Below are 13,097 nucleotides of genomic sequence, written 5' to 3' on the forward strand. Positions count from 1 at the left end.
ATTCTATATTGTTTTCCAGCTTTTATTCCAGCTGTTTTGAATTTTTATATTTAAAATATATATTTCCCGTAGGCAACACACAGTTGGATTTTTAAAATCTAGTCTCATAATCTTTATCTTTTAATTAAAATGTTTAGTGCATTTATATTTGATGTTATTTTATATAATAATTATTTTACATAATAATTATACTATTTTTTAATATGTTCTACATAGTGTATGTTTCCTTTTCTCCAATTTCTCATATTCTATTGAGCTAATTATATTTTTTATTCTTTATTTTCTCTTTCTTTTAGCGTGCTGTACATCCTTTGACTATTCATCTAATGGGTACCAAGTGCATCACTTTATTCTTTTATCCTTTATAAATTAGTACCTTTATCAAATGCCATATGATTCCAGGATCTTAGAACAATTTACCTCCTTTCAACTTTTATGTCCCTGATTTATTTTAATTCAGTGTATACTGAACACCCATAATGCACTATTTCTGTCCTAGTAAGTCAACACTATTTAGATTTACTCACATATTACCCTTTCCATTGATCTTTATTCCTGCTGCATTTCTGGCTTTCCATTTAGAATCATTTTTGCTCTGCCTGAATAACTTCTTTAGTGTTTGCTTTAGCTTATATCTGCTAGCAAAGAACTTCTCAGTTTTCATTAGAGTTTAAATGCATTTATTTCATATTTTTAAAGAATTTTGGACAGTGATTTAGAATCTAGGTTGGCAGCTATTTTCCCCCGGCACTTTGAAGGTGTTGTTTCATTGTTTTCTGGTTTCCATCGAGAAATTATCTCCAAGTCTTACTGTTCCTTAGAGACTATCTGTATTTTTTTTCTCACGTGTCTGTTTTTAAAATTTTCTCTTTGTCTTTGATTTTCAAGAAAATCACAATTATGCTTAATGTGTCTAGGTGGTATTTTTATATTTATCCTGCTTAGTGTTTGCAGCATTTTTTTTATCAGGTTTGACGCCCTTTTTTGAGTTTTAGAGAAGTTAGCGCTAACATCTCTTTATATATTGCTTCTGCTTCTCTCTGTTCTACATCTGGTATTCCCATACATGTATATGACCTTTCCACTGTGTTTCATGCGCTTCTTATGCTTTTTTCTTTTTTTATATGTTAATTTTAGAGAGAGGAAGGAAAGAGAAATACCCATGTGTGAGAGAAACATAGATTGGCTGCCTCCCCTATCTTATCACTGTGTTTCATGTGCTTCTTATGCTTTTTTCTTTTTTTAATATTAATTTTAGAGAGAGAAAGGGATAGAGAGAAAGAGAAATATCCATGTGTGAGAGAAACATAGATTGGCTGCCTCCCCTACACACCCCCAAACAAGCCCGAATCCTGGGCATGTGCCCCACCTGGGAATAGAACCTGCCACCTTTCGGTGTACAGGATGACACTACAACCAATTGAGCCAAACTGGCCAGGGCACTTCTGTTTTTTCTTTGTTAATTTTTTTTTTCAGTTTGATTATTTTGTGCTGGTCCCTTTTCTACTCACTAATTCTTTTTTCAGCTGTGTCATTCTTTGTTAATCCCATTTGATAAGTTCTTAATCTCAGTAACTATAACTTTGGGGTCATTTTTTAATTTGACAATTTCCATTTGGTTTATTTTTAAAGGTTTCAGTACGCTGCTGAAATTCTTTACCTGGTCATCTAATTTCTTAGTCATATTAATTGTAGTTTTGTTAAAGTTTGTGTCTGTTAATTCCAATGCCTAGATCTTTTGTGGGTCAGTTTTTTTCTTGGTTTTGGTCATATCTCCTGGTATTCCCAGTTTGTTTGTTTGATTGCCAGACATTATGAATTTTAAAATGTGCGGGTAATTTGAGGGTTTAGATCAGTGGTTCTCAACCTTCTGGCTCTTTAAATACAGTTCCTCATGTATTTTATGACCCAACCATAAAATTATTTTCGTTGCTACTTCATAACTGTAATATTGCTACTGTTATGAATCGTAATGTAAATATCTGATATGCAGGAGGGTCTTAGGCGACCCCTGTGAAAGGGTTGTTCGACCGCCAAAGGGGTCGCGACCCACAGGTTGAGAACCGCTGGTTTAGATGATGATGTTTTCCTTCAGAAATTACATACTTCTGCTTCTGGCCCACAGTTGCCAGGGACTGAGGAGACTGAAATTGGGCTTTAGTTCCTGTGAGGACCGAGTGATTTGTTCACTCACACTTCTAATGTATAACCATCTGACAGGGCCCATTGGGGTTTAGCTACAGCCTCTTTCCTGGTAATCCCTGAACTCCAGTTTTCATCCTTCCTGCCCCATGAGATGAGAAAACATTGCTCAGCATCTCAACCTCTCACTTGTCACTGTCTTTTCAGTTTCTAATCCTATAAGGCACTGCTTGTGAATTGGCAAATGTCTGAAGAAGATAAATGGTGCCAAACATGGGGTTAATCTCACTTCCTTCTCTTCTCTCCAGTAGTTGAGCCCCGCAAGTCCTTGCTGACTTGATTACTCTCTGATGCTTCTAAAAAGATAAAGCTTTAAAAACAATTTTCCCATCTTTTGCAGTTGGTCTCAGTGGGTTGGTCTGTGATCAGCTATTCTGCCATTACCAAAAGCAGAAATATTAATGGAGGTTCTTGCGACCTTATAGTAATTGAAGGATTCAATATCAGTTCATTCATTCTTTCAACAAGCATTCCCTGAGAATCATATGTCAGGCACCGGGCGATGTGCTAATAATACCGTGATTAAAACAAACCACATCTGAAAATAAATTTCTCAATTTCCCTGCCTTTAAGACACTCACCATGACCTGGAAGAAGCAAACCAGTACAAAGAAAAATAATTTTAGAAACTAATAATTCTCTTATACATATTTAAAGGGTCATATGGGAGCACATCAGAGGAAATGGTGTTGGACAGGAAAGAAGAGACCATGGAAGACTCAACAAAGTTTATCAACTAATCTAGATCTTGAAATATGAGCAGAGCGAACAAAGGCATGAAGTCACAGAAAGTATTCAGTCAGGGTCAGAAAATAATTTGAGTTTTGTGAAACCAGAAACTGGATTTGATGGGATGTGGTGATAAGAGGGATCATGAGTAATCAGACTGGTAGTCATATTAGAAGCAGACCTTTGTGCCATGCTGTGGAATCTGAGCATTATTCCTCCGGTACTGGGGAGCAATTAAACGGCCCCCTCTTTCTCTGACACAAGAAAGAAAGCAATGAAGGCGGACACAGGAGCAAATGAGTTTGAACTTATAGGACTTACTGAAGTTGTTGAAGGGCTCTATTCTCGGTGGTCTTTATTTTTCAATGAAAAAGAAAGCTGAGACATTGGCTAATAGTAGCAGAGATGTGCCAGAAATTTGAGATAAAATAATAAATATTTTAAACAATCCCTGTGTTACTGTGTTAGATGGGAAGGAGAGCCTACTCAAGATAAACAAATGTGTTGGTGACTGCAGAAGTTAACTATACTCATCCCAGTCCTTCGTCACCGTTCTGATTCCACATGAGCAATTGTCACTCAGAGTAGCTTTCAAAACGGCACTGAAGGAATTGAAACAGAGCAGAGCCCCCCTCCCTCAGCGTGGTGATTTGGAATGCAGTGTCTAAAATTCCAGGCTCCAAGGCCAGGCAAACCTGATTTCAAAACCTCTTGGTTTTGAACTAAGGCCACTTATCATGTGGCATTGGACATACTTCCTATCTCTGAACTGCAATTTCCAAATTATACGAAATGGATATAATAAAAATGACTTTGTGGGATCATCATGATGGTTAAATGAGCTGTGTCTGGCAAAACATCGACTCCAGTACCTATCACAGAACTGGCTTCAATAAATAGTCGCTGTTGTCGTTGTAAGTTGTTATTCATGCCATATTTTTGTCTGTTCTCCTTAAAGGGCATTCTCTTCTCCTCGGTGGAGTGTGTGAAATCCGCACGGGACCTGGTAAAGCTCTATCTGCACGAATCAAATCGTGTTTACCGGGATAAGATGGTGGAGGAAAAGGACTTTGTTCTTTTTGATAAAATCCAGACAGAAGTGGTCAAGAAAATTTTTGATGTGAGTATTGCACTGTGAATTCTTTCTACATTTAAAAATAATGATAGTTGTGCAGACTATCACCCAAATTATAAAAATACAGCCCATAAATTAGAGAAAAGAAGAGATTAGTAAAAGAAAGAAAAGTCTATCATTATTTTGCAGAGATGAAAAGTGTTGAGGCAAGAAGAGACAAATTAAGCATAGGATCTGAGTGTTGAGAAGGTCTGTGGACATCCACTAATCCAAACCCTCCTTTTGTAGTAACTCTCCTCAGTGTCGTTTCCCAGGTTAGTCATCCCAGTTCATGCACCAGCGTCCTCGGAAATGCACAATCTCAGCTTTCCCAGGGCAGCCATTTGGGAACTGGGGATGACTGGAAATTTAGAACAATTTTGGAATTTGGGACCTTTGGAACAATTATAAAAACTGGAAATTTATTCTAATCACGATTTAAAATTTATTTTCCTGTCTATTCATCCTAGGTTTACCTTCAAATCTTTGAAGACCATTTATCTTGTCCTTCCTAGGTCTTCTCTTCTCCGAGCTAAATAGCCTCTGCTCTTTTAACCATTTCTGACACGGCTTGTTTTCAAACCCAGAGTAGTTGGCATCATCTTGATTATCCTCCCATCCGTGTTCTCCTCTGAAATCATGGTGCCTGACTCACCACACAGCCCAACTGTGTCTGACCAAAAGCAAGATCACCATTCCCCTTTTCTTATGTACTATAACTTCGTTACTACATTTTTCAAAATGTGTCCTGCTAACTAGTTGTACCACAATATGCTTTTTAGAAAGAAGGTATCTATGATTTCTCAAGTTGAGAAAATACTTCATATCATATTCCTTTCTTAGAAATTCGGTGTATTCAACACATGAAAGCCCTGAACATCAGCAATGACCCTGATTCGTCTATGATTTCCAAACGCATTGGATCCTACAACTCTTTCCCTCCATAAAACCTATTAATAATTTTCAGAATGAATGGTCCATAGAATATGCCTTGGAAAACACTGGTACATTAGCACCTCCTAGGATGACACTGTATTTCTTAGTGTCAAAATTACCCCGCCACTAACACTGAGCCTTCTGTTGACCAAAGCCCCATGTTTTCCATACATACTGCTTGTTGTCCTCTCTTGAACTTAGAAAAAATCAAATCTTATATTCAAATGTACCATGTTGTCCCTGTGTTCACCTTGTTAGGTTCAGCTCTCCATATTTTTTCCTGATAAGATCCTGGATCTCTCTCTCTGAAGATTTTACTGTCCACCCAGCCTATACAACAGCCTTTTGAATATTTGGATGGTGTTTTAAGTAACTTAGCTCAATCTGCTCTTTACTAGTCCGAACACTGAATTTCTCCAACTTTTCCCATCATTTTTATATGGCCTGATGTACAGCACTCTCACATCTCAGATACTCCTCTCTGAGTTTTGTAGAATTTGCCCATTTATGTCTTCATTGTTCGCTCTGCAAATGAGCCTTTCCTGTTTTCTTAAACTGGTCTAAGCTAGCACTTCAGTGTGACAACACTCAGTCTTTGAGATAGAGGTTCTATGTGGGTCTGTATACTAAGGGCCCATCCTTTTGATCATAGATCCAGACATAATTAACACTGCCATTATATACATTTGTTGGTTGTTGTTTTGTTTTTGATTAGTGCACATTTTTATTTTTGCACAAACAGCTTTTATAGCTTCCTTTTCAAATAAATGTATCCCCTTTTTCATTGTTAGAATCTTTGTAAAAATAAGCACTAATTTCACATAGTCTTGCAAAGTACTGTGTCCATTATTATGAAGAAACACTGTCACAGCATAAACTAGGTAAAGAAATTTTGCTCTGTTACCTAACAATGGAATATTTGGAATCTGAACCATTTGGCTTGGCTGGAAATATAAGCACTTCATTCTTGATTTTATTACTGCAAAAGCAAAATTCTTGATCCTTTTCTCCTTTTAGGGATGAGAGATAGAATGACTCTATCTCCATACTATACCATTGGTAAGACATCACCACACATTCCACCCTTCTAAGCCAGCTTTCCTAGTGAGCATGCCCAAGGCCGATGCAGCTGTCTGTGACTTGTGCAGCCATAAACAGCTCACGCTGCTGGGTGATAACATGTCTCACCTTTTGGCCTTGTCCAGCTATTCTGATTTTATGAAACTTCTTTTTACAACCATCTTCTTGGTAAAATATGTGCATATGTTGAGGGATACCTGTACTGTATACTATTAGTGTTGGACCAAAATTAAAATTTCAAAGATATTCTTTTAGATCAGTGGTTTTCAACCTTTTTTACCTCACGGCATACATAAACTACTAAAATTCTGCCGCACACTAAAAAAATATTATATTTTTGGCCGATCTGACAAATAACAAATAGGTATACTTTTGATTCATTCACACCAGACGGCTATTGTTGTGTTGGCTATTGTCATTTTTTTATTTGACAATCAAAGGGAAAAGAGGCCAGGCCCCTGACTAAATAGTTGGGTGTTGTATGTTTTAAAATTCTTGCAGCGCGGCAGTTGCAAATTGCTGCTTTAGGTTCTGAGGTCCCCTGATGATGTATTTCTGGCCGTTGGGTCACTCTGGGTTCTAAGGGGAAAGCATTGTAAGTAGTGCCGTGCTCTGGGGGCGGGGGGGGGGGGGGGAAACAGCAACGCGATTTTCTCTGTTTTCTTTCAAGTTGTTCTTTTTGCTTCTAATACTCCTTTTGATTCTAAAATAGGATGGCCAGTTAAATGGAATTTCAGATAAACAACAAATAATTTTTTGGTATAAGTTACATGAGATTCTTGTATTTTTATTTACTGAGTCTGGCAAGCTTGGTTTAGATATCTCTAAAGTTTTAGCCATTAAGTCCAACATTTGTTCTCTTAAACAATTTGTACAAAGTGCTATGATAAAGTGAGTCGTGGACTTAAAGTCAGACTAGTGCTGCCGCTAACTAGCTTCATGACCTTACAAAGACACTTGACCTCTCTCGGCCTCGTTTTATTTATCTGTAAAAATTAAAAAGTTGGGTTAAATAGCCCCTCAATTCTATGATTAAAGTGATTCTAAAATTTTCTATTCTCAATATATTAGTAAACGTAAGGTACTGAAAATGAAAGGTGAGTGAGAGTAGAAGCAGTTGGTTATCATAAGCTTTCCCATGTAAAGCAGTGGTGTGTGGTAACGGTGGGGGTGGAACCTCTGAGAGGGCCTTGTAGAGGCCATGGACATGAACAGGCCTCAGCAGGTTTCATGGTGTATTTACAAAGTAAGGTCCCAGATATTAAGTTGAAGTAGACCCTTCAATTCATTTTTGTAAAAGCTGTGAATTCATGGCTTTATATTCTTTTTTCAAATGTTTTTAATTTTTCAATTACAGTTGGCACCCAATATTATTTTATATTGTTGCAGGTGTGCAGCATAGTGGTTCGACATTTATAAAATTTTATGAAGCGATCCCCCCAATAAGTCTAGTACCTACCTGGCACCATACATAGTTATTAGGATAGTATTGACTGTATTCCCTAGGCTGTACTTTAATAATCCCATGATTATTTCGTAACTAATAATTTGTACTTCTTAATCCCTTCACCTTTTTCACCCAGCCCCCAACCCACATCCCTCCTAGCAACCAACACAATGTTCTCTGAATCTATGAGTTCCGACAACAATTGAAATGCCAGCCTAAAGCACCTTTGCACCAAATCTTGGTGTTCTTATTAAAGAAAAGTTGCCAAATTTTCACCCAGGAAGTGATGCAGTCCTGTTTCTACCATAAAGCTTAAGCTTAAAGTTCTCTGATGTGTGGCCCTTGTGTGATGCGGCCTCACTATGAAGAAACCTTTTTCACTGTGTGGGTTGAGTTTCCCTCTCTCCTCTATGCAGCCTGGCTCTGCTCACAGAACTGGAGGCGTATTTTATTCATCAAAGCGTCTTTGTAGGCCGGGCTCTCCAGGTCTCACTTTCACTGTTCCTCTGCTGTACCGTCAGTGTAAATTGACTGCCATCAGGACTGATTCCCAATATATTAGCTCATTTTCAAACTGGGTAACTGTACTCCCACATCTGTTTCCACAAGTTTTCCTCAACCCGCGAGAATGGCTCTCCTGCATTATGTTATCCAAATGTCTGGCATTTATTGTGACTGTCCGGCAAAGCCAGAATAGCGTGTTTTCTGTGGCCCTAAAACTACCTTCAAAATATAATAGCTCTTTGATAGTTAACTCTTTCACTTCTTATTACCAGGCAACAGTCCTGGTTTTCCCTCCATTAGGTTTGATGAATCTAGTCCCACAGGCTTAAGTGTAAGGTACTATGTTCAAGGCTGATCCCAAGGTGCCCTTGTCCTGGGCAATGCTCCTGCTGGTGAACAGCAGGCTGGTTGTCTCCCTTCCAGGTGGCCCTCCAGTCTGAACTTCAGGAGGAAAGAACGGCCAGTGGGGGCAATTGCTCATGCTGTTATACATTTTACCTTTGTGTTAGAAAACCTGCTCTTTCTTAGACTTACTTCCTCTACAACCCTTCTTACTCTGGAAATCTCAGGTGTTTGTGTTTGACACGTAAGTAGTTCCTTCTGAATTAAAAGAAAATCAGCCATGTCTTCAATACTTAGCGAACAGAGTGGTGGTGAAGAGAAACAGACTCCATATCTTTTAGGTTGAGTTGTACTAAGTATTCATTACACATGGTACGGTTTGTCCTGGGGACAAGAGTTGGCACACAAGAAGCCCAAATGCTTATGGAAGTTTTATAAATAGTGGCTCTACTGCAAAACCTGTAAGATGATCAATGGCATTCCCAGCTGGAGTGGCTCAGTGGTTGAGTGTCAACCTATGAGGTCACGGTTCGATTCCCAGTCAGGGCATGTGCCGGGTTATGGGCTCAATCCTTAATGCGGGGTGTGCAGGAGGCAGCTGATCAATGATTCTCTCTCATCATGGATGTTTCTATCTCCCTCTCCTTCTCCCTTCTTCTTTGAAATCAATAAAAATATATTTTTTAAAAAAATGATCAATGTCCTTATAAACAAACCAGTCACCTAAGGATGGCTAGTGGCATAGTCTTCAGAAACCAAGCCCTCTGTGCTGAGCTTATGGTCAGGGCTTGCATCCTCTAGGACAGCGGTTCTCAACCTGTGGGTCAAGACCCCTTTGGGGGTCGAACGACCCTTTCACAGGGGTCGCCTAAGACCATCAGAAAACACATATATAATTACATATTGTTTTGTGATTAATCACTATGCTTTAATTATGTTCAATTTGTAACAATGAAATTGGGGGTCACCACAACATGAGGAACTGTATTAAAGGGTCACGGCATTAGGAAGGTTGAGAACCACTGCTCTAGAATGCACTATCACAGGGAACAGGAGAGGATGCCTTCGGATACTGCTGTGGGTTGCAGAACAAGACGTGTTGGAAGGTGTTGGAGAGATGAGGCCATTGGGTCATGATCTCCTTCACTCAGCTCTGGTGAAAGAGCCCTGCTTAGAGAAGTGCACCCTGTGTCCCCATCTGCTCTGCTCAGAACGAAGCCCATTTCTTACTGTGCTTGTGAGGAGGGTACCTTCCACCTTCCTTTTTCATCCTCAGCCCCGAAGGAATAAAACATCACCCATGACTTCATGGAGCTGATACACGAATATTACATGTCCGCCTTAGAGGCCTCTCTCAGAGGAAAAGTGTTGGAATCGCACTGATACTTGATTTAGGGAGGCGCCTAGAGAAGAGGGAAGTCAGGGCTCTCCTCTCTGTGTGGAACCAGAACTGAGTCAATAAGGAGGGCCCTTGTCCTGTATCCCATCCCCAGGATATGGAAGAGACTGTGGAGCAGACTGGAAGCCTGAACATGTATTGCCACTTTGCAAACGGCGTTGGGGAGCCCAAGTACATGCCCGTACAATCATGGGAACTTTTGACCCAGACTCTGGCGGAAGCCTTGGAGAATCACAATGAGGTCAACGCAGTGATGGACCTGGTTCTGTTTGAGGATGCCATGCGCCATGTGTAAGTAGCTTCTCTTGTTTTCTTTTCCCAGTTGCCTCCCCTTCCCCATATCTGGGGTCTCACCTAGGCATTGGAGGCAACAGTCCTGGCAAACCGGGAATCCAGCTACTGCTGTGGAGGTCAAGGGGCAGCTGCTGCTCCTGCCACTGGCCCTAGGGGGCACCCTGGTGCTGACCTCAGGCAGAACAGGAATCATTTCCTTGTCGGTCATTCACAGTCCCTGGGCATGACCACAGTGATACCATGGGAAAGTTTGAGGTAACAAAAGGAGCACCAGACAGCTCAGCATCTGCATCCTGATCCCATTCTAGTCCAAGGGCCAATTTTATAATAATGAGATTGGAGCTTTTTGTTTAAGACAAGTGCACATCTATTTCAAAAGTTAAATGTCCTTATAAGAGCTGTTGCTATCAAATGAATCACTGAAGTAGTCACTAAGCCTCCCAGATAGTTTATGGGCATCCATTGCTATCCCTACACTGCTTGTTATATTTCCCTCTTTACATTTACCACCCCTCCCCGCCGGCCAAATTCTTCCAGCCTGTCTCCTGTACTCATGGTCTTAAGCGTAAAAATCTACTTCATCTTCAACTTCTCTGAACTGTTCCGTCCTTGATAAATTCTGACTGAGACCTGACTGACCCTGGGCTGAGGACAGCTGGTTTTTCTTCCCCATTCTCTGTACCCCATGGCCCAGAGAGAAGTAAGAACCTCTTTACCCCACACCATCCCAATGGCATTCCTCCTTTTATTCTCCACAAACTCCAGGATTTTTGAAGCACAAGCAACTGGACTTCCATACTCATTACTTCTTCATTACCTCCTCTTCTTACTGGCATCTACTAGCACCGTTACTCCCATCATTCACCAGCATCCTTCGGGCTGGGACCACCCTTCTCTCTTGCATCACACCTTTCTTCATTCCTGGCATCTATGTCCTTCTGCTCCTCGGCCTCCTAGCTCCAGGGGTCTTTCTTCCATCCCACCTCAGCCACTCATTCACATGTTCCTATCCTGGAACTTCTATCAAGAATGAACCCACCTCCAAAATCTCAACTTCAAACCTCCCACTCTCTGATTTGCACTGCCTACCCTTCCAATCACCTGCTCCAGTTCCGGTTATTCTTAAACTTTATTGGGACTTTATTTCCTGAAAAGAAATAAACTGCTTTCTCAAACTCTTTTGTCCCTTCATCTACCATGTCTTTACTTTCCTCAATCACCATAGGCTCAATCATCCTGGTGCAAGCTCCCTAACTTTGCTGCCATTGCATCCAGATGACAAAACCCCACTGTCTTCTTATTCCACACCTGCCCCTAAGCTTCTGAAGATTATTGAAGAAAAATCCCCCACCATGTTGATTATGTTTGCTTCCGTTCCTTTAGTCATCACAAAACCCTGAAGAAGGTTCATTTAACATCACATGCCCCATAAATCGGTAACAGAGCTCACACTAATGCAGTCTGGTTCCAGAATGTTTACTTGCAACCATCACACTAGGATGCTTCTTCACGTGCCTTTTGCCTTCCCCTGATCCAGCGGAAGCTTCTTGATGGCGTGTCCCACACACCACTGTGCCCAGTACCTTGGACAGTGCCTGGTGCATAGTGGGTGGGCAGTAAACAGTGGTTTTTAAATGAAGGCCAGGGACGGGGCATTGGGTGGAAGTGCACAAAGGAGAGGAAAATGGGAGACCTCTGTAATCCTGTCAACAATAAAATGAAATGTTCACTAATCTTGTTGAAACTTCAATGAGCATTTTCCTCCCCTTTAGGAGCTCCCCGAGCCTGTGTCATAGTCTTGGGATTGAGACAAATTATCTTTTAAGAGTAAATTAAATTTGAGACAATAGCAAGTGATTCAGTCAATGTGGTTTCCAACGTGAGTGATCAAACTGACTAACATTGTCTTAGCAATGGAAAAATAATGGATATAATGAACCGCCCTGAGGGACCATTTTGAGGAATAAAGTGCATTTGGATGTGTAATTTTAAAATACCACTGCCCGTGGCTCCATCCTTGCACTCCCCTCCCTGCCTGAGGCCCCTCGGCCATCTCCGCAGCCCCTACCAGCCAGAAAGAGCAGCTGCATCTTCCTCTTACACAGAAAACAGAGCAAACCAGCGCTGTGAGAAGCACAGACCCGTGGCTTCTCATCACTGCACAGTGCCCACAGCAGAGGCATGTGGACTCACGCCAAAGGTCCCACCTTCTGGTGTCCAAGGTGGGAATAGGGCGGGGCAGAGAGGGGTGGACTGTGTGCGCTTCCACGGGAATACCCAGGCCCGAGGGGCCGGCCAAGGCAAGGGCCTGCATTTACAGGTGCCTGAAAGCCTGTGCTCATTTCAATGGTTTATTGGCTATTTGTTCTTACCACTTGAATTCTTAACATTTTCTTTTGTTTGATTCCCCTACACCTTTCCTAAGCTTCGCTACTTTTGCTATGAACTCGATAATGGGGCCTGTGGAGTAGTTACAGCACATGCTCTGTAGATTGAGCCGGGCCCAGGGTCAAATCCTGGTGCTGCCGACCTTTGGCTGTGGGCCTACATGAAGGACAGGTAACCTGCCCAGGCCTGTTTCCTCCTCTAGAGGATGAGGAGGATGAGAACGCCTTTCCCGAGGGGTTGTTGCTCATGTGGAGTGCTTCGCGCTTGCTGAGCAGTCCGTAGCTGCGAGTCTTTTCTTCCCTCCATTGTTTCTCCCCTGACGGTACCGCTTTGCTCTCCTCCTGGCTCCCTTCACCATCTCAGCAGAGGCTTGTTCTGCTTTGTCTTTAAGCTTCACGCCGGACCTTTTCCCTGCAGTGGGCCTGATCATAACCTATCTTTTCCTTTTCATTCACTGCCACATGGATCTTCCTGCCTTGTCTTCTTTTCTCTTAGAAAAAAAGGAACCTCAGATGTACTTGGTGCCCCTTCACTCATGTATCTGACCCGTTCCCCTGTGTGTGTGTGTGTGTGTGTGTGTGTGTGTGTGTGTGGTCTTCAGTACACCAGCTTCCTCCAGCTGTGCTGTGTACATCGTCAGCTTTTGTTCTTAATCGGCCAGA

At 41.4% G+C, this 13,097-nt stretch overlaps 1 protein-coding gene across 1 annotated transcript in view; it reads left to right on the forward strand.

The window, feature by feature from the left end:
• The window catches only part of DNAH9 (dynein, axonemal, heavy chain 9), a 362,890-nt gene that overhangs the window by 194,099 nt on the left and 155,694 nt on the right, over positions 1-13,097 (forward strand). Inside the window, exons 41-42 of the mRNA XM_005875413.2 lie at positions 3,890-4,051; positions 9,848-10,044. Of these exons, the coding sequence (XP_005875475.1) occupies positions 3,890-4,051; positions 9,848-10,044 (359 nt within the window). The remainder of the gene's footprint in view (positions 1-3,889; positions 4,052-9,847; positions 10,045-13,097) is intronic.

Source organism: Myotis brandtii, unplaced genomic scaffold (genome assembly GCF_000412655.1).
Source record: "Myotis brandtii unplaced genomic scaffold, ASM41265v1 scaffold461, whole genome shotgun sequence".
Classification (NCBI taxonomy): domain Eukaryota; kingdom Metazoa; phylum Chordata; class Mammalia; order Chiroptera; family Vespertilionidae; genus Myotis; species Myotis brandtii.